The following is a 21,943-nucleotide window of genomic DNA, read 5'->3' on the forward strand; positions in this document are numbered from 1 at the left end:
GTATCTTTCAGTAATTGGGGTTTTTGGAACAGTGTGTCTCCCTTTTTCAATTGCTAGATCATGATTGCTAATGCGAAGTTTGGTGAGTAATTTTCTTTTCTCACCTTGTGTTAAGTGGGGTTCTAATCTAAAATTACGTTTTATTTTGGCATACATTCTTAGTTTAATATTTTCATCAGTGATCAAATTTTTCCAAAAGACTTCATAATTGTTTGTTAAATTTGTTTTCATTAATCCAGTTATAACTTTGTGGTGTTTAAGTGATGGAGCTTTATCAAGGAGAAAATCCATTCCATTGTCTTTAATTAAAGCACCTAAACAGTTAATCCAGGATCTATTGTTAGTGTTGTTTACCATTTGCTACAGAAAAGCTTCATTAGCAAGCTTACAATGCGGCAGTTGTACAATATGAAGCCAGTATTTAACAATATTAAGTTTGATCTCCAGTAGAAGTGGGAATTGTCCTAGTTCACCCCTCACAGCGGCATTACAAGCTTGTCTATTACACTGTAAAATGTTCTTACACAATTTGAGGTGAGTTTTTTCAATTGCTGATTTATCCCACTTCTTGTAATCCATGAAAACTTGTCCCCAAATCTCTGAGCCATACAGTAAAACAGGTTTAATGAAAACATTGAATAGATGTAGGGAAAATTTTATCTTTTTGTTGTGCAATAAAACCCTTTTTAAACTATACAAAGATTTTGCTGCTTTATCAGCCAAATTTGTAATTGTGTCACTAAAGCTACCATTTGATTTAATTGTCAGTCCTAAGTATGTATAGCTCGTAACAGATTTGATCCATAGTTAGATAAGTGTTTATCTCTCAAAGGAGATTTACTGAAATTAATTGCTTGGGTTTTCTGTAAATTAACATCAAGTTTCCAATTGGAGCAAAATGTGTGTAGTGTATTTAACTCCCTCTGCAGACCTTCTTTTGAAGTAGAGATTAAGACTAGGTCATCAGCGTAAAATAATGAGTTTACTGGGGTTTTATTCAACACTGGTGGTTGAGTATTTACTTTGTCTAGATTTCTTTTCAAGTCATTGACTCACCTATGCAGGATTAATTCAGGATACGATTAACTCACCTATGCACGATAAATTCAGGATAGAATTAACTCACCCATGCAGCATTAATTCAACTTGTGCTCTGACTGCTTCAGTACAATTCTTGGAATCTTCAATACATGGTAAACTCTGTTGTGCTCTCTTATACAGCTCTGACTGTGAAGATGTTAATCAGGTACATAGATGTTGAGTTTGACAAATAATTTCCCAAACAACTGTGGATGACATATGCAAATTAACTTGTATAGTAATTGGCATAAGCATCCTGCATCTTGTTTTCTTTTGCTGCAGGCTTAATGTGTCTATTGAATTGAAAAGACTTGACATTAAATTTTGTTTTGAATATTACATATTAAAATGCAATAATAATTCACTGAGGCAAATTCCATATGTATACGTACTGTGTTTATTTCACTGAGCATCATACTTAATTTGAAATTACTACATTTTTACTGAGGTTTTGATCTCACATGATCAACACTCGGACCTGGATTATAACAAGTCATCGCTGATGACACAGTCCCCACTAGATTATGGTGTTAACAATTACGGTAATTGAATTACATGCTTGGTAGCTTCATTACTGGAGAGAGGGGTGAATTTGTTAAATGTTGGGAAATATATGATCCAAAATGGCCATCCGGTGGCCATATTGGATCGTATTGTGAAATAAATTGATGCATTAATATGTTACAGTACTTTATCTGTATACAAACATTGAAGGAAATCGGTTCTGGGATAGTTGAGTTATGGTTCAACAAGTCATCGTTGATGACACAGTCCCCACTTGTTAATGGGTACTTCAATTACAAGTCCTCAGAGAGGATAGAGTCCCGGGGGGGGGGGGGGGGTACTCTCAATATTTTCATACAGGGGTGTGCGGCCCAAGTTAAAAATATCTACCCATGTGTATTGTCAAAACAGTCCCATTGTTAGGGACTTTTTGTCAAAATCAGACCCATAGTTATTGGAATAATGCAGTGAGCAAAAAACAAAATAAGCTGACCAGTTGTCAAGTAGAATACTAGCAAGCAAAAGTATTAAAAGCCCGTGAGCTGCAATGTCATTGAATTTGTTCACGTTCAAATATTTCCAATAATTTCAGATATTATTTTATTTCTACCAATAAAATGATATTACCTTGCATTGTCATGAAAACAATAATTTGTTACAAAACAGCCAGGATTAAGTTAATCTTAAATTTCCCACAATTTTCCAATACTTCACATATTACAATGAAAATAGAGAATACCTTGTCTCATTGAAGTATATTCAGTCCCATGAGATCTATTGGATGGAATCATGTTGGTCTGTAAAAATTCTGACAGGTTTATGCACTAGTTTCACTGTCTGTTTGAAAATTCACATGGGGCGGGCAGATTTGGGTGTGGTGCCACTTTATGATTTATCTAGTTAAAACTTACATACCGAGGTATGTGCTCACATTTAGAGGTTCATGTAACTTATAATAGACAATGTTGTCCTTATATTTAAAAGTAGCCAGGTAATTTAAGAAAGTAGACGGGTGGACTGCGAGGGAGCTATGCGATCGAGGGGGGAGAGCACGAGAGGTGGGACCACTGTCCCCCCTTTCGCAAGGCGAAAAATGAAATTTTGGAGTGGAAATGGTGTTCTCTCCCTGGTGGCATCTGAGGTGACATTTGACTGAGGTGACATTTAGCTGAGGGGGGGGGGGGGGGTGGACTATTTTTGCTGCCATAAAAAAGTGGCTGACCCCTATTCCGAATTTCGAAAACAGGATGACCCCCCCTGTGTACGACATTGTAACACAAAGGTGGAATATAAATTATATTATACATATATTAATTAGGTCTGTGATAAAAATACTGCGATACAGATGGCGCTCAATGGCCAAGAATGAGTTCCATGGTATTAAAACATAAAACCAATGTAGGTAGCCATCCTAATTACAAAAGGTCATTAAAAGAGTCAATTAGTAATTAATCAACAGGATGTTGCCAAACATTTTTGCATACTGTCCTAACAATTATCACCGGTAGCACATTTCATAAAGTTTGATATGAGGGAGATCAACATCTGTACCAAGTTTCATCAAATTTGACGCAGTATTTGTGGATATATCACTCTAATTAGGAAAGTTAATTACATACACAAATACAAATTAATTAACATGACACTAATAAATGTCTTTTTCACGGTTAAAGCAATGTGAGCTTAACATCTGTACCAAGTTTCATGAAATTTGATGCAGTATGACATATCAGCATTATTACGAAACTTCAGTAATTGACATGATACTGCTACATGCCGTGAAACAAATTGATATGCATATGTATGAAATAGGTCAATGTCCTCGTACCAACTTTGAATAATACTGGTTGAAATATGTCTGAGTTATGGCTTACATGAAAAAATCATAATAAAATGGCCGCCACACAGCCATATTTGATCTTACTGTCTAAAAAAATCAACATGCATATGTATGACATAAGTCAATGTCCGATGTACCAACTTTGAAAAAAGTCAGTTGAGACTTGCCAGAGTTATGGCTCTCGATCGACATGAAAAAAAACCATGACAAAATGGCCGCCATGCAGCCATATTAATGCAATCTTATCATAAAACAAATCAATGTGCATATGCATGACATAGGTCAATGTCCTTGTACCAACTTTGAATAAAATCAGTTGAGATGGGCCTGAGTTATGGCTAAGGACATGAAAAAATCGTAACAAAGTAGCTGCACGGTGGCCATATTGGATATCATGAAACAAATTGACGTCCATATGTATGACATGGGTTAATGTCCTTGTACCAACTTTGAATAAAATTAGCTGAGATATGCCTGAGTTATGGCTCCGTACATAAAATCAAAGTGAGACTTGAGTGGACACCGTGGGTCATCAGTATGTATTAGGGAGATGGTGCAGTGGCAAAGAATGTGAAATTTTCAGAAGAGTACTTTCAGAATGTGCTTTGGAATACAATTTAGAATAACATTCAGACACTCACTATGTGAGATAATATTCTGTATATTCCAGAAGAGTCACAGTGACTTTCAGAATGTGCTTTGGAATACAATTCAGAATAATATTCAGACACTCACCTATGTGAGATAATATTCTGTATATTCTAGAACTAACAAGCTCTGCTTGTTAGTATGTATTGTCAATGTCACTGTTGGATGTTGTTGTCAAATGTCTGTGTACTAAGTGTGTGTATTCTGATTTATTTTGGCTCTTTTTTTAATTAGCAGCTGCAGTAAAGACACAGTGAATACCAGTACTGCAAAAGAAAGAAAAATATGTCAGAGATAGGTTGTCTAGCTATGATTCACTAAAATGATTTAAATTTCATATTAAATATTTTGATTTTACATTCAATGCACATTATCCATTTCCTCTGCGAACAACATTCTCCCAATAGCCACTGTAAAACTGAAATCAGATGGGATTCTTGATCAGTGTCATTATTCTAATTCAGCACAGATTTGTGCAATTCTGATATATAAATCCAATAGGAAACTAATACACCATTATCAGTTGATGTTTCTCAATTTTTCAATTGCAGCTGGACTTCACAAAATTTACAATCTTTGTACAAAGTACCAACTATGTTATCATCACCACAAATATATGCATCTGAAATATCATCAGAATAATTTGCAAATTGTTCAGAAATTTTAGAACACTACTAAACAAATATGGACTAAAGAAATAAAAAAATACACACTAAAGATGGGCTAAATTATTGAAATGAAATAACATACAAGTAATAAATATGCATATGTTGAAACAAACTGTGGACTACACTTCATTTTTCAACATTTTACACTGAAATGTTTAGCCATAATTTGAACACCACACTATGACACAGAGGGGTAATTTTAAAATTCGTTTTACAACCGAATGAAATTCATCGACCATCATATCTTGAACACAGAAATGCCTTGCTATATTGTGAATATTTCCGGTGGCTATAGCCCACTGTCCGTGCTCCGCCGTACAATGGTCGGAAAGAAAAATGCGCCAGTTACATTTTGCAACACATGGGTTATAAACGTTTGATAATTGTTGTTTATTTAGAAGTGTTAAATGTCTTTACATATTCTTTGCCCCACTTCCGCACGCTCGTATTTCTCTTGATATTGCGTTTACTGAGAAAATTTACCTCATGGCCCCTATCGACATGCCGAAGGGCATGAAAACGCTTCCGCCAATCATAGCAACGATTACGTCTTACGATATCTTGTACTATGTAATGTCGAATGTATTGGAAAAAGCGTGCGGAAGAACGCTCAATCTGATTGGGCATAACAAATGACGCCATTCGGGGAATTGTGTTTAACGGGAAAACGGTGTGGTCTACAAGTTCTATCGGGACATTTTGGCAAGTTTCACGATATCAGTGAAAATACAAGATATACTAATTTACTAAAGTGAAACCAGGAGGGTCATTTGTTTTCAGACTCGGTATGCTAAAATGAAAATATATATCCTAGTTTGAACCATGTAAACACCACATTTCGCTTACTCCGCTATGTCCGTGACTGCACAACCTTACAGGGGCCCCTGACTCGTACTCCACAAAAGTTACGATGCCCAAAAACAACCAAAAATTCTCGCAAATAGGGGTTGAACTTTCAGTTTCCACTATACGAATCATTTCAATCGAAGTGTGGTAGAAATCAGGGGAATGGTTGTTTTTAATGCACGCCCAAGCCCTAATTGTAAAACAATGGCGTTGTCATCACGCGACTAACATTTTTCGAATGAACTCCGTCAATATTGAAAACACGACTACAGTCGATCCCTCGTAAATTTAGATACTCTTTTTAAACTAGACCATAATTAGGGCCCATACTGTATACTCGATGTGTGGTGAGATGTTGCCACACGTTTTGACACGACTTATCAGTGACGTGCTTTGGATAACCTTCGAGGCCGTTTCTTTCTGCACACAGCTTCTCAATTCTCATTCACTCACAGATATTATTGGTACACGCAAAGTTAACACATGCTCTAAATACGGATACAAAAATAAACCTCTTACTGAATGTCGTACTGGCTCCACTGGTGTGACAGTAGATAGACGTAGCAGGAACTGAATCTCGTAGCAACACACAGAAAGTATGGCTGCTCGATGCATGAGAGCGAGGTTGAAAGGCCTTACTGGTTCTGACCACTAGATGGCGCCGCAAACACAACTTTACGAACCCCTTACTGCTAATGTACACTCCTATGAGAAAACCCACTGAACACATTTTTTATTTCATTGAAAAAAAATAATCACACATAAAACAGTATTCATGGTGTACTAGCATTATTTTAAAAATAATTGTTTCTTAACTATGATGTTTCTACAAGCTGATAAAAGTATGGCCATCACATTTGCTTAAGAAGTTCTTGAGTATACTGGTAGTCTTATCACAAAAATTCATTAAATATGCAAATTAGAATTAATTAACCAAACTTACTAAAGTTTTACCATAGTTATGCTATAGGGTATCAAGTCATTGACAATGACATAGTCCCCACTTGTAATAGGAGTATTAGTTTGATGGGGCAGGGAAATGTGGTCATTAAGAAGTATCACTGGAGTATATATGTTCAGATCTATGGATACATAGGTCTATGTCATTGTTCCCAATTTGAAACAAGAGGCATGTCTAAGTTATGGTTCTAAATCGGGAAAAAAGATCAGACCTCTAGCTGTATTGGCCAGCCAAGAAATACATATGTGCATAATAAATGAGGTACAAGATGTGACATCTTAAGGTCTATTATCCTATCAAAATTAAAGCGTAAAGAACTTGTGGTTACTGAGTTATGCATATATATGCATATTCAAGGTCAAAGGTCATCAAGGTCACGTGACATTTAGAAAATAAAACATTGTATTGCTAATTAATCCATATATGCCAAAATTCAGACCTCTAGCTCTATTGGCTTGCCCACAATTATATACGGGCATAATTAACGAGGTAAAGCATGTGTTGTCATAAGGTCTCCCATATATAAAGGACATAGCACTTGTGGTTACTTATTTATTGACATAATCGTGTATTTTAGGTAAAAGGTTATCGAGGTCACATGACATTTTGTCAAAAAATTTCTATCCTATAGTCTATCCCTATATACTAAAAATCATATATTTACCTCTATTGGCTTGCTCAAAATTAGATATGCACATAATTAATGAGGTACAATATGTGGCATCATAAGGTGTCCCATCATCATACCATTTATGAAGAGTGTAGCACTTGTGGTTCCTGAGTTATGGACAAATATGTATATATTTGAGGTCAAAGGTCACCGAGGTCACGTGACATTTATATGTATATTTGAGGACAAAGGTCACCAAGGTCACGTGACATTTTGTCAAAAAAATTATATTGCTAAGTTATCCCTATATACCAAAAATCAGACCTCTAGCTCTATTGGCTTGCTCAAAATTAGATATGTGCATAATTAATGAGGTACAATATGTGGCGTCATAAGGTGTCCCAACATACCAAATATGAAGGGTGTAGCACTTGTGGGTACTGAGTTATGGACAAATATGTATATTTTAGGTCAAAGGTCATTGAGGTCACTTGACATTTTTTCAAAATAATTTGGTGCTAAGTTATCCCTATATACCAGAAATCAGACCTCTAGCTCTATTGGCTCGCTCAAAATTAGATATGCGCATAATTAATGAGGAACAATATGTGGCGTCATAAGGTGTCCCATCATACCAAATATGAAGAGTGTAGCACTTGTGTTACTGAGTTATGCACAAATATGTATATTTGAGGTCAAAGGTCACCAAGGTCACGTGACATTTTGTCAAAAAAATTGCATTGCTAAGTTATCTGTACATACTAAAAATCAGACCTCTGGCTCTATTGGCTCGCTCAAAATTAGATATGCACATAATTAATGAGGAACAATATGTGGCGTCATAAGGTGTCCCATCATACCAAATATGAAGGGTGTAGCATTAGTGATTACTGAGTTATGGACATATATGTATATTTGAGGTCAAAGGTCACCAAGGTCACATGACATTTTGTCAAAAAAAATTGTATTGCTAAGTTATCCATATATACCAAAAATCAGACCTCTAACTCTATTGGCTTGCTCAAAATTAGATATGCACATAATTAATGTGGTACAATATGTGGCGTCATAGGGTGTCCCATCATACCATATATGAAAGGTTTAGCACTTGTGGTTACTGAGTTAAGGACAAATATGTATATTCGAGGTCAAAGGTCACCAAGGTCACATAACATTTTGTCAAAGCGTCTGAGATATCTGCGTGACCGGATGGACTCACATGGATGGACTAACGGACTGACATGACCCAATCTATGAGCCCCCTGGACTTTATCTGTGGGGACTAAAAACTGTGTCACTGCATCCTTTTTGCAATATGAATACGATGAGAAACTAAATTTTTATTTTTCTTGGCCTTATACATGGGAGTTTATGGACTGCCTTATACATGGGAGTCTATGGACTGCCTTATACATGGGAGTCTATGGACTTCCTTATACATGGGAGTCTATGGACTGCCTTATACATGGGAGTCTATGGACTGCCTTATACATGGGAGTCTATGGAGGTGAAAACTAAAAAGTCCTCTAACACGACCAAATTTGATTGCATTGTGAAACAAATCGACGTGCACCTGTATAAGGTAGAGTACTATCCTTGTACCAAGTTTGAACGAAATCGCTCCAGGCGTCTCTGAGATATCTGCGTGAACGGACGGCCGGACACACGGACAGACGCATGGACGCACGGACGGACGCACGGACATGATCAAACCTATAAGTCCCCCCGGACGGTGTCCGAGGGGACTAATTAAGTATGTGTACAGTCACATCAAATTTGGTTCAATATTTCTTGAGATATAGCCCTATGGCAAAAAAGTCATAAAATATGCAAATGAGCAATTAATTAATAAGCCACACCCACCAAAATCTAATCAGATCTAAGTCTCATCATGATAATACCAAATACCAAATTGCATGACATTGGACCTAAGGGTTCTTAAGTTATGAGTGGAACAAAATCTGTCTACGGACGGACGGACGGACGGACAGACGGACGGACGGACGGACGGACACACACACAGACATTGTGGCGACAAAGGACACATTTGGTGCTTCGCACCACGGTGTCCAAAAATTATAACAAAATGGCCGCATGGCTGCCATATTAGATCGTATCACAAAGCATGATCAATGTGCATATGTATGACATAGGTCAATGTCCTTGTACCAACTTTGAATAAAATCGGTTGAGACATGCCTGAGTTATGGCTAAGGACATGAAAAAATTGTAACAAAATGGCCGCCATGCAGCCATATTAGATCATGTCGTGAAACAAATTGATGTGCATATGTATGGCATAGGTCAATGTCCTTGTACCAACTTTCAATAAAATCGGTTGAAACATGTCCGAGTGTAATGGCTCTGTACATGAAAAAATCATAATAAAATGGCCGCATCCATATTGGATCGTATCACAAAACAAATTGACGTGCATATGTATGATATATGAAGTAATCCTTGTACCAAGTCTGAGATATCTGTGTGAATGGACGGACGGACGGATGGACGCACACATGGTCATGATGAAACCTATAAGTCCCCCGGTGTCCATGGGGACTAAAAATATGAAAACTTTGCAACAAAATGACCACCTGTCAGCCATATTGGATCGTATTGTGAAACAAAGTGATGTGCATATGTATGGCAGAGTACTTTAACCTTGCACACAGTCTGAAAAAAATCGGCTCAGGGTGACAGAGAAACGGCTACTGACGGACTGACAGACAGATGGATGGATGGAACCCAATCTATAAGTCCCCGCCGGAGTGCATCTGCGGGGACTATAAAGATGGTTTTAACTACCTTTTCCTTAGTCCTTGTAAATGCTGTCACACCCATGGCTTTGTCCTTTTTCTTACTGGCTAACTCAACAAACCAAACCTTTTGCAAACAGAAAATGATGATTAATATCTACTGTCAAAGACTTTATTTGAAAAGATTTAATGTGTCCTGATTTGATAGATCAGATAACAATAAGTTGGATTCACAAAAACTCTCAAAATTACAAAAATGCATATAAAAAATTGAATAATCTGAATTGCTGACATCCCTCAAATAAAATTTGGCAGCCTATCGATGAGAAGTTGTGTAGCTGCCTTGTCATTTTGTAACATTTCTTTCACCTTATTTTAATGTCAATGGTCAATATACGACCCTCTAAGTGTGCATGGATCATGTGAAATTGAAAAAAGTGATAGTTTCTCACATAACATTCAGAATCTCATGTTTCTTGACAGTTTCTGATTCATTCATACTTATTTTCATTGTCAATATGGGCATGGGTATATGATAAAAGATTATGATATCATTTTGAAAAAAAATATTGTGACAAAAAAGCGGGATAAAAGAACACAAGGATGCAACTTTTCTAACTTGAACATCTAATAAGGACACCCTTTGGTTAATATACAGCAGATAACAAAGCAACTGAACTCAGTCTGGCAGTTTCTGAAATGATGTTCTATGTGTCCGAAAAATTGAAAAAACAATGGATGTGGGTGTGACATTTGATAAAATGTATCATCATTGGCAGCTGAGCAAATGAGAAGCTTTGATAAAGTGTTAATCATATTTCATGAATATAACAGATATTTCATTGTCAAAGAAAACATGATATAATGATTTATATCCTTAGTTTGGACTGTAAGAAAGTCCTGCCAATTTCTAAAAGATGAAACTACAATATCTGCTCGGCTATTGACTACGGAGTCTTACCAATTTTTCTGGATGCTCTTTGAAAATAAGTTTACAGAAAATTTCAAAGACTGGGATACAACTCAGGCTGCTCTCAGTTGACAGAACAAATGACCAAATATCACCTGCAAAAAAAATTGTGAACAATAAGAACAAATATCACAATTTGTGTATTTACACAACAATCTTCTTCATACCTATGTCTGCTTTAGTTGTTGCACTAGGGTTAAGCAGAAAAAAGTCATTATTGCTGCACACTTTCCCCTATTTTGACAGACATACAAAGATGTAAATATTTCATTATACCTCAAGTTGATGTTTCATTACACACTTACCAAAGGCACTATGATCAGAGTTTGTTAGTAACTGCATCATTGTTTCCATGACTTCTTTTGGAAAATAACTGGCAGAAACATCAAGACTGTTACAGGTTTCTGAAATATTGAAAGTGAATAAGGGTTTTTGTAACTCTTTTATTCTCATTTTTATCTTAAGTAAAAACAATACAGTCAAGGACAGTATGCTCATGCACATTCAGTTTGAATTGGTCCATTCAAGAAATATTTAAACCAGAAAAACAAGAATGACAAAAGCAAATAAGGTCTGCAACTTAGGTACTGGAGGTCATCTTTAGGAACATGCATATCAACTTCTATAACAAATGGACAAGCAGATCCTACATACATAAGAAAATGTCAACAAAAAAATTAGCCAGAGAAGGCTCGACAAAAAGTAAGGTTGGAAGAGTGGGGAAAAAATAAAGAGTGGGAAAAAATGTACAAGGGATATGGTAAAAAGTAATGCTACCTCATCAACCTTCTAGACTCAACCCCCTCCTGGATATCAAATGTTCCACCCCTTTGTTGATCATGTTTACATAAGGCCAGATGACAGGAAATGTATTTACAACCTTGGAGATTTTTTAATTAATGCTATGACAGGGGCGTAGGAAGCACTTCACGGTTGGGGGGGGGGGGGGGGGGGCAAAGGTAACCTATATTCTGGTGATGAATGAATTATGATCTAAAATTTGCATATATGAATAAATTAAAATATTAAATCATACACAAATAAATTAAAATAATTAAAACAGGCCAAAATCAATCTAAATAGTTAAAAATGTACTGAAAGCACCACTACTTTCACATATGGCAATGTCTCAATATTTGTGTTTTTATGTATTAGGCCATGTAAAGAAAATTCTTTGTTTGCTGTCCTTGGATATTTGAAAAACCTACAAGCCAGCCAGCGAAAAAAACAAAAAACAAACACACAACATAGATCAATTGCATAAACTTTAACTTTCCCATCGGTTTATGGGTCACAAGTATGAAAAATCATCTGTTACATTTAACAATGCAGTGTTTCTTATGCTCTTCATTAAGCACGTTGAAAGCAATGCTTGGAAACAAAGGTTATATTTGTATAAGTAAAACAAGCATACTTAGAGTTAGGTGACTGTGAGTCTGAACAAAAACTCCATAATAAACAATGGCAATAAACACTTTACCAGTAATAGGCCCTAGTGTACCACATGTACAGTGTGATAGTAATCAACTGGTTGTGTTACGCAGATCTATAGTTTGTCTCTGACGGAGGTTTTTGCACTAGGTTGTCATAGGCAAGAGTAAAACTATTAAAATAACAAGATCTCAATAATGAATAAAAAGCATATTTGCGACAAATGTAAAAGATGCAAATAACGTATTACGACGATGTTTACGAAGTTTTGAAGAAAACAAAATATACTTCAAAATATATTTGAATCAACACCTAATGAAGAAACATAAGAACTTCACCGCTTACGCAATGGCTTCAATTTTGCAACGTGTCGAAGTGACATTTGTATATTAATTATGGCATGTACATTTAAGATCGAGATCTGTATTGATGTTTACGATTGGACTATATTTCCATCTTTAATTCATATCTATCATATGATCCAAACCAAGCCTTAAACATAACGTTAAAAATCCCATTCTAAAATAATACAGGAAAGGGAATACAAAGGACAAGAGAAAAATACAACAGACAGGGTAGGAGGACAGACAATTGGAGAAGCGTATCTTGGGCGATGGCAGCTGTCAAGCTTGTCTACTGAGAAATAAAGTCTATGTAGTACCAACGAACTCTGAATATCTTGTGTAGTCAATCGAAGATTACCAGCACCTCTCAGCAAGCTAAGACGAGTCCATGAGTAAAAGCAGGCCAAGATGAGGTAATAAGATAATAGGAGAAAAACGAGTAGTAACAGTTGTTTTGACAACTGTACACTATGCATTTCAACATGTTGGGGTAAGCTTAGAACAAAAAGGTGTTCTTGCAAAACCTGAAAATTCCAAATATAAAACTGCAAAAGTTACTGAGTATAACAAAGTATGTAGTTGTCACCCAGGAAACAAATGCTAAACATCTTGGTAAAAGGTGAAACTACTATCCATTCCATAAAATTACAACTTTTACAGTAAGAAGAGTGGGTAGCTGAACAAATCGTAACAGCCTCGAGTACAAATCCTCCTTTTTAAGTGTCAAATAAATACTAGTCCTGATCACTGTTTCTGTTGAGTTAAATGCTCCATTAGCTGTAACTTTAAAGGCTATTTATTCCGAATTTTTTGTATCAACTATTTTTTAGCCAAAATCCAATAGCGCTGATCGCAATGTCAGATTTGTTACTAAATATAGCTGCACGTGCAACTTCGGACACCGCTGCCTGAAATTCGGACAAATTTTTTCATGCGCGGTCATTGTTGCAGCTCAGTTGTAGTCTGAGCCATAAATTCATAGGAATTAGTGTGAGTTTTTGTATTCATTATAACACGAGCAGGTTTTGATATCATCGTTCTTGCCGAAAATGCGGACTAATAGTTATTTTTGCATATGAATGACAGAAAACTGACGCTATTGCATACTACAATGCTAAATATTCTGCTTGTCAAGACAGCAATGCCAAATGGCTATTGCTATTTTGAAAACTGAATTCTAATCAGGACTTATAAAATGTCCAAATCGTTTTTTCGCAGAAAAAAATGTTCAAAGTAAGGGCAACTTCCACCGCGTACGAACTATTTTGAGCATTCAACAACGAACATTTTACCTGGCGGTACCTGCTTGCCACGGTGCAGATCCAACATCGTGATCAATTGCGGATCGTGGAAAAGCTGATGGAAATTCTGTTCCGTTCCTTATTCGAAGCTAAACCAGTCAAGAATTGTTTTCGATCCGTCTTGTATGGAGACCAAAAAGATTTTACGCACTTCCGCCATTTTGAAAATTTTGAGGGAGAAATCTACTTGTGAAACGGTCGATTGATCTTCACTTACAGTACACTGCAGTCCGCTACAACAGGAGGTGCACATATACACTTTACGTACAGCGATTGATGTACCCCTTTAAGATAGGTAATCTGATTTGTATGGAAACGATCGTACGACATTTGCGTTTTTGCGACATTAAAGTAAATTACTGCGACATCGCGAACAAGGGAAGGGCACATCCCACCGTATTTTTGATCATATGATCTGTGTTTGTTTTTCAGATTTCGTCCAAAAACCTACCCGCACGCGGACGGCAAACAAAGAATTTAATTTTACCTCGCCTTAACTCCCTACATAGCACTCAGCAATAGTTGGGACAGCTAGCCGTAGTCAATGTGTATTTGTAAAAGTTGGGGGGGCAAAAGTATACCTCCCCCCCCCCCAACTTTAGCATTGGGGGGGGGGGGGCCGCCCCCCCTGCCCCCCCGGTTCCTACGCCTATGATGAGCGCTAACATTCAAATGTAAACAGCACTTAAATTAGTTACAGATAGTGAAATTCCTTCCACTGTAGGGGGTGATTACGACACCTGGAATTATCCTGGATCCAAATTTCTCATCAGTTCTTGTGTGTCTTACATGGAAATGTTGCAAAAATTAATCCGCAATGAAAAAATTTACCTCAGCTTTGTTTTCTGGATCAAATTTTACTATATATCGATACCAAATATGACAAGATTATGTTCACAGCCTTCGAAACTGTCTCACAACATATCCTGGGTTGGTATAGGTCATTAAGGTCACAAACTGAGAAAATTACCTAAAATATAAAAATTATCATATTTAAAGCCTCATCACTTCGCTCAATGATATTGTATTAAGGATTGGGATTGAGATATCTGTTTTGCGGCTGTACATTGAGCGAGTGATCTCCTAAAATAGGGTAGGCGAGTGGGCTCGAGAAAACAGTCACTAGCACCCCCGTCACCTAAATCTTTACATACTTCATCTGTCCCGCCCCTCCGTTGCTAGCAAGTGACAATGATCCCTATTGTCTTGGGACTATTTATACTGTCCATATGAATATTCATGAGTAGCTTAGTGATAATCGCTATGTGACTCAGCTTTGGATACATCTGTATATTATCACTACTATTAATATTTATATTTAATCATGAGCGCACCATACACAATATTTATTTGTAGATGAGTATATACGGACAGAGAGGGGTACACATCTTAATATGATGAACTGCTAGCAAGGTGACTTTGTGAACACACCACCGCTAAGTTGAGGAAAGACAGGAGGGTTTATTGCAAAAGGAGAACGTAAACACCAACAAAGTACGGTATAGAATAAAGCACAAAATGAAACGGCAAATATAATTGTAGTTTATACCTAAACTAATTTCTGCTATGTAGAAATACTCACCCAGTTACTATCGGGAAATAACCCTTGGGGCTCCATTTATGCAAGATTAAAACTTGAACTTCCTGCCTAGACTTCCTGTGACGTAGGTCACCGGACTCCCTAAGTTACTCAGTTATATATACTCCGTAAGCGACTGTCCCTGCTCGTTAGAGTACGACAGTTAGGAAGTGACAATTTCCCCAAACTACTAGAAGAACCGCTAGGTGCAAAACAACCAGAAAAGAAAGGTTAGTCAAGTATTGAGGGGGGTGCAACACACCCATCAACCACAAAATCAGTGTAACACACTCCCCCAGGTTATACAAAACACCAAGTAGGGAGGCGGGCGGGTGTGCTGGGTGAGTATTTCTACATAGCAGAAATTAGTTTAGGTATAAACTACAATTCTGCTTATTTGAAATACTCACCCAGTTACTATCGGGAAAAACACAGAATCCCACAGACCTTAGGAGGCGGGGAAACTAGTATTTATTACCAGGGATAACCTGTTGGCCTACAGAAAGCGGACCAAGGGAAAACAAACCGTCCGATTCTGATGCCATGTCCTGAAGATAGAAACTGACAAATGAGTTAGGTGATCGCCCTCCCACCGAAATGTCTGGCGACGGAATGGGCGGTAGTGTTATTAGAACGTCAGTAGCGCTGACCTTTGGGGCCCGCATTCGACGAAGTGGACGTTGAAAATTGCTTCTTAGCCTTATTTCTATTGTCCTTTTCACAGGGTTGGGCACGAGTACGAAATGACTTAGACTGTGCCTTACCCTTGGGCTTAGACTTCTTGGAGGACTGTTTTGGGCGTGTAGCCCCAAAGCCGTCCAACTTTCGCCCCTCCCGACCAAATAGCCAAGCGTTACTCTGAACATCTTCCGCGAGCTTGCCAGCGAATAGAGCCTTAGGATCCAAGGGCACGACACGGGCCCTGGCTTAAAGCTTGTCAGTTAATTGGACCGAAGAGCGATTTAGAAACGCATCACGCTCCAATAACTGTAGCATAGCATGACTACGAACTGAAAACTCGAGGCCATGCACGAGGGTGTTTTCCACGGCTCGAGTCAAGTCCACAAATTGGTCTGGGTGATCAGTGGACTCGGTAATGCGTACCAATTGAGCCACGAGCCAGTCCAAATGAGAGAGCGTCATTACTGTCGCGTTGACAGACTGACCTTCTACTTGCAATAAGGTGCGGTCAATCGTGACAGATTTAAACGAGCCAGCTTGATTATCCACCTTACCGGCATCTGCATCCAATTTAGGGAGGCCGGCTGTGAATAATGAGTCATGCGTCTTATATCGTTTATTGCGCATGAGGTGGGACGCTACCGGTAACTTACCAATAGGTAATGGCAGAGTGTTAGCATTGTTCCCCGCAATCTCGTTCTGAACTTTCGTTATTGCGGTTTTAAGCGCGAGAGTTAGGCAAAGAACGAGGTTCGGTCTGTTTCTCTGTTGGGTTGACATACGATAACACGTGAGATTCAGGCCGAGGTGGCGGAGGAGGTAGAGGACACTCCTCCCAGAATGTCTCATAGATATATCCGTAGCAGCGACGGAAATAACTGTCTGATGTCTTTTCAACGGAATCTTCGACATAAGACTGTGATTCCTCCGCATCCCCTCCTTCTCCTCGAGTTGACCTAGCATCGCTGGCAACTGATTGGGGCGCTGCTGCGTCTGACTCGTGACCGTCCAAATCATGATCCTCAGAGGGAGCGTGGACGGACACACTGTCACGGTCAATGCCAATATCCCGAGAGTGCGACGTGGGCGCTAAGCCATCCTCGCTATCCTCATCGCTTGACGCTGGGGTCGAGTGGTGCTTATGAGTGTCATGGGATTGAGACTTTCTAGTTCTTGCAACAATGGGCATAGTACCTGAGAACTGGTTCGAACCGCTGAAGTCTGCCCTGTTGCGCTAGGCCGCCCGATATGCGTCGACACTGTGGGGCCGTAACAAGGGGCACCAGGACGACTCACGCCAGCAGGGGACGTATGCATGCGCCTAACACCACGACGTCCCTTGCCAGTGGAAACCGACTTATGAGTCGAGCGAGCGACAGCCTGTTTGCCCGTCGAAGACGAGCGGCTCTGTACCGGTGTAGGCCCCGTGGGACAAATGCGTTCAGCAGGAAGACCTGTACCCACGTTAGGACCCGGTTGTTGAAACCCCGGCTGTGTAACATTCATCCCGACTGGGTGATGGTACTGTAGCTGTTGCCCAGGGGCAACTGGGTTAAAGTAATTCCAACCTGGGGGCTGGTAATACGTGCCTGGTTGGAAAAAGGGAGGATAATTTCCATACGGCTGAAAAGTGCCGGCTTGTTGGAAATTTCCTTGGTAAGGGCCTTGATGTGGTCCATTAGGGGCAAACATCGAACCTTGGTACTGTGTAGAATATTGGTTGATGTTAGGATGGCCCATCTGATCCCTAGGTTGGGCAGTGTATGACTGATTTGCCCCAGCCGGCTGTGGTAAAAGTCCCTGGTTCATCTGAGTAGTGTACATATGACCAGGAACCCCACCAACTGTAGCCTGGTTGAGATTAGGGAGACCTAATCGTGCTCCAGCTGGTATTATCCCGCCCTGTTGCGGGATTGGCCCCTGGACAACCTGATTAGTGTGCAGAAGTCCAGGACCCCCCCTACCGGCCGCAGCTTGCCCAGAGATACGTGGCGTGGTCTCGCTTGGCGCGAAACCGGGCAGATTAGAACCCGCGGTGGAAATCAATTGCGTTGTTTCACCGGGATTAACCGTCCCTTCGGTAACATTCAATGACGGACGGACATCACTTACCTGTTGTGGGTCGGACAAAGCCTCCGTTGTCTTAGGAGGTCGTCCACCCTGAACGGAGCTAATTTCTGTGTTGGTGTCACCAGCCATATGAGCACGGTGCATTCCAACCAAAACTCGCGACTCAGAAACTGACGGGTCAGCCCCGGGGATGTCCTGGGTGACGTCGTCGAGCAAGGGAGCGAAATTAGACCATTCATCCTGCGTCCAAGTCAAACAAATTTCACAAGGTTGACTCCTTGTGCATTCTCGACAACTGGAGCATAATTCATGTCCGTCCTGCAGCGAGAACTGCTGCTTACAATCACACGTTCGATAGGAAAAATCCATGACAAAAAACGAAACGAGTGATGACTCAAAGAACAATAAAGAATTTTCAAGGAACACTGAAAATAGGAACACTAGAAAATATAGACTGTAGAACTACTCGGCCGTGAAATAAACGCCGATGAACAATACAGTACAGAGCGTCTAAGCTATGGAACATGTGGCGTAACACAATAGCCAAAAAGGCTGACACGTAAAAACGTTCAAGAACTCGTTGAAGAACAAAAATAGCGGAAAAAACTAATTGACAACAACGAAGAAGGTACCCAAAAAGGGAAATTGCAACTTAGCTGTCGATCCTGAGCGGAATAAGGCAGCCACGGCGACGAAAAAACTTGCGGGAGCCGTACGGAGCTGTCATAGACAGTCGTGCAAGAATTATAACTGAGTAACTTAGGGAGTCCGGTTACCTACGTCACAGGAAGTCTAGGCAGGAAGTTCAAGTTTTAATCTTGCATAAATGGAGCCCCAAGGGTTATTTCCCGATAGTAACTGGGTGAGTACTTCAAATAAGCAGAAAGCAGTAAAGGGCATAGAACTAGTGCCCTCGCAGATCTCAAACTAAGTACTATGAAAACTTACAATACAAAACAGTCAAAATAGAAGTAGCAAACTAACCTAAAATAAAATATGAGCAAAATGAATGGGAGAGGGCCGCTTCAGTCAAGCAACCGAGCAACGGTCATTGGTGACCTTGGGGTCAAGGTCTGAATGACCTTGATGATGAATCCATCCTGAGAGGCCGCAATGTGGGAAAGGAGTGGAATTCCCGAGAAATGGGGGTCAGGATGGAATCCAAAGCCCAAACGAAGGAAGTATGACTGAAGTGACCCCCAAAAGGAGGGAAGAAATTGAGAATTATGATAGTAAAGGGGTTCTCGCACCCAGGGGAACACCGCGGTGGTGATACGACCTTTGGGAAGGGGGTCCTGGGGGACAGGTAAACTGTGCGAGCCTGGGTGGAAACATGGAACGAAGACAAGGTTCTCATGCCCAAGGGATCACCTTGGTGATGATACGGCTTGGGTGGAGGGGGTCCTGGGGGACAGGTAAACTGAGCGAGCCCAGGTGGAAACGACGTACATGTAGGAACGTTAGGTGACAGAACACAGACGTGAAACACGACGAGACATGTAACGTGTGAGTCATAATGCAATAGAATGAGGCTGACTTGCAATGACGAATAGGCAGCCGTTAAAACGTGTTTGAGTGTGCACCCAGTGAGTCCAGAATTAAACTAGGGTGGCGCCATGAGAATTAGGAGGCTAGCCGTTGAAAAGCATGACACAAGGAAGTTTCTGATGTTCTTAAGTAAAGTCGATAGCAGTTGCCTGACCATCTTCCAATGTCTGGATCAGGTGGTCTGGAATTTGTGATGCTGCGGCTGAAGTCACAGGCTGCTCCAATGAGGAAGGAATGGCCAGCGAAGAAATCTGGTCGAAGGCCGATACGTGATAAAACAGTCAGCAGAAATGCTGTGAACGTGTTGCGGTCTAAAGGTGTTCTTTCTGGCAGGAGGGAAAAGGGTTCGGATGCACTTGGACACATAGCTTAATGGACAGACATGAAACGGAGTAGTGCGGAAACAGGACAGATTGCGGTACCCGTTGGAAAGAGGCGCAGGTTGAAGCCGCGGTGAAATTGGTCAGTTTTTGATGACTTCAGTCGTACTGACAGACAGGAGACTCGTCCGTTGGATGCAGTGGTGGTAACGTCCCCGAAGCAGAGGTTACGCTGAGGGTCAAACTTATGGGTGGTGGATGTGAACTCGCTACAGCGTAGAAACCCGAAGAAGGCAAGGAGGAATGCCGATTGCAACAGAAGGTCTACCTATGGGCCGAATACTCCTTCATTGAGGATGTTGCACATGCACCGGAGAATGTCGGCTGTAATGGGGAGGCGTGGTCTTGTGCTTGAGCCTTGTACACGATGGATCCCCGTGAGAACATTCTTGAGGCGTGGGTAAGGATGGCCGTATTCTGACACGAGGGGATTGTGATGGCCATTCATAATGTAATAGGAGCGTATTCCCGCTAGATATATACAGTTTGATAGTGGACAATTTCAGGTGAAGGAAGGTGGCACAGTGGGAAACAAAATAGACTAAAAGCTCTTCAGACACATCAGGCAGAGACGTTGAACTCACTGGAACGTCTGACAACGAGCAGAAAGTTTTCCATGCACGAACCCCCGACGTATAGGAACCGATTGTCCTCTTGCTTAGTGATGCTTGCTGGAAGATTGCCATAGCTTCGTTCAGTGGAACATTACTCTGAGGGCACGTGGCAGGGGGCTCGATCAGCGTATGGTGCCTCGTCCCGAAAGCGCTACATCTGAAAACGAGACAGAGAGTCAGCAATAGTGTTCAACTTCCCAGGGATGTGTTTGGCATGAAACATGAAGTGATGTGTGGCTGCCAGAAGAACGAGGCACCTCATTAATTTCATGATGATGGGTGACTTGGAGCGTCCTTTGTTGATGATGTGGACGGTAGCTGAATTGTCACAGTGGAACAGTATGCGTTTGCGCGCCCAGAAGATGGCCCCACAGGAGAGCGGCAATGACAATAGGATACAGTTCTTGGAAGGCTATAGAAAGTGCAGGGTCGGAGTCTAAGCGCAAGTTGCTGTCCCAGCGTTCTTGGAACCCGTGGCCGATGAAGAAGCCGCCGTGACCAATGCCACTGGCATCTGTATAAAGTTCCATGTCTGATGCTGCTGTTGTACTTGTGTCAAGGAACATGGAAATGCCGTTCCAGCTCGCGAGAAAATGGTGCCACATTGTGAGATCAAGCCTGCTTTCTGATGAAAGGGTGATATGATAGTCGAGTTTTTGTGTGGCCTTAGAAAATTCAATGAGTCTAGAAATGAAAGTTCTTCCTGGAACCATGACGCGACACGCAAATGTGAGGTGACAGAGTAGACTGAGTAGTTGCCTTTTCGTGCAGGATTTGCAATTTAGGAAAGAAGCGAAGAGATCGAGTATTCTGTCGAGTTTCTCTTGTGGCAGGCGGGCTTGCATCTTTATGGTGTCTAATTCAATGCCGAGGTATTCGAGGCAGTTGGTGGGCCCGACAGTTTTGTGCCGTGCAATCGGGATAGCGAGACCACGGAATATCAAGGTCAGGAGGGCCATTGTTTGGTTGGCATCAAAGGATGGAGGGTCGACGGTGAGGAAATCGTCAAGGAGGTGGAAAATGGTGTCAATATCGTATACCTTCTCTGCTATCCAAGAAATGGCAGTTGAAAGTTGGTCAAAAATCTTTGGGCTAGAACGAGAGCCGAAGGG

At 40.3% G+C, this 21,943-nt stretch overlaps 1 protein-coding gene across 3 annotated transcripts in view; it reads right to left on the minus strand.

Annotated features, from left to right (window-relative positions):
- LOC139116299 (uncharacterized) overlaps nucleotides 1-21,943 on the minus strand; it is an 82,797-nt gene that overhangs the window by 7,204 nt on the left and 53,650 nt on the right. For 2 of the 3 annotated variants that reach the window (XM_070678922.1, XM_070678923.1), the window contains exons 13-16: nucleotides 11,189-11,287; nucleotides 10,875-10,978; nucleotides 9,963-10,040; nucleotides 1,127-1,227 (exon numbers count right to left, since the gene is read on the minus strand). In XM_070678922.1, the coding sequence (XP_070535023.1) occupies nucleotides 1,127-1,227; nucleotides 9,963-10,040; nucleotides 10,875-10,978; nucleotides 11,189-11,287 (382 nt within the window). The remainder of the gene's footprint in view (nucleotides 1-1,126; nucleotides 1,228-9,962; nucleotides 10,041-10,874; nucleotides 10,979-11,188; nucleotides 11,288-21,943) is intronic. The other variant, XR_011548274.1, reaches the window with a different exon arrangement.

Source organism: Ptychodera flava, chromosome 17 (assembly GCF_041260155.1).
Source record: "Ptychodera flava strain L36383 chromosome 17, AS_Pfla_20210202, whole genome shotgun sequence".
NCBI lineage: Eukaryota > Metazoa > Hemichordata > Enteropneusta > Ptychoderidae > Ptychodera > Ptychodera flava.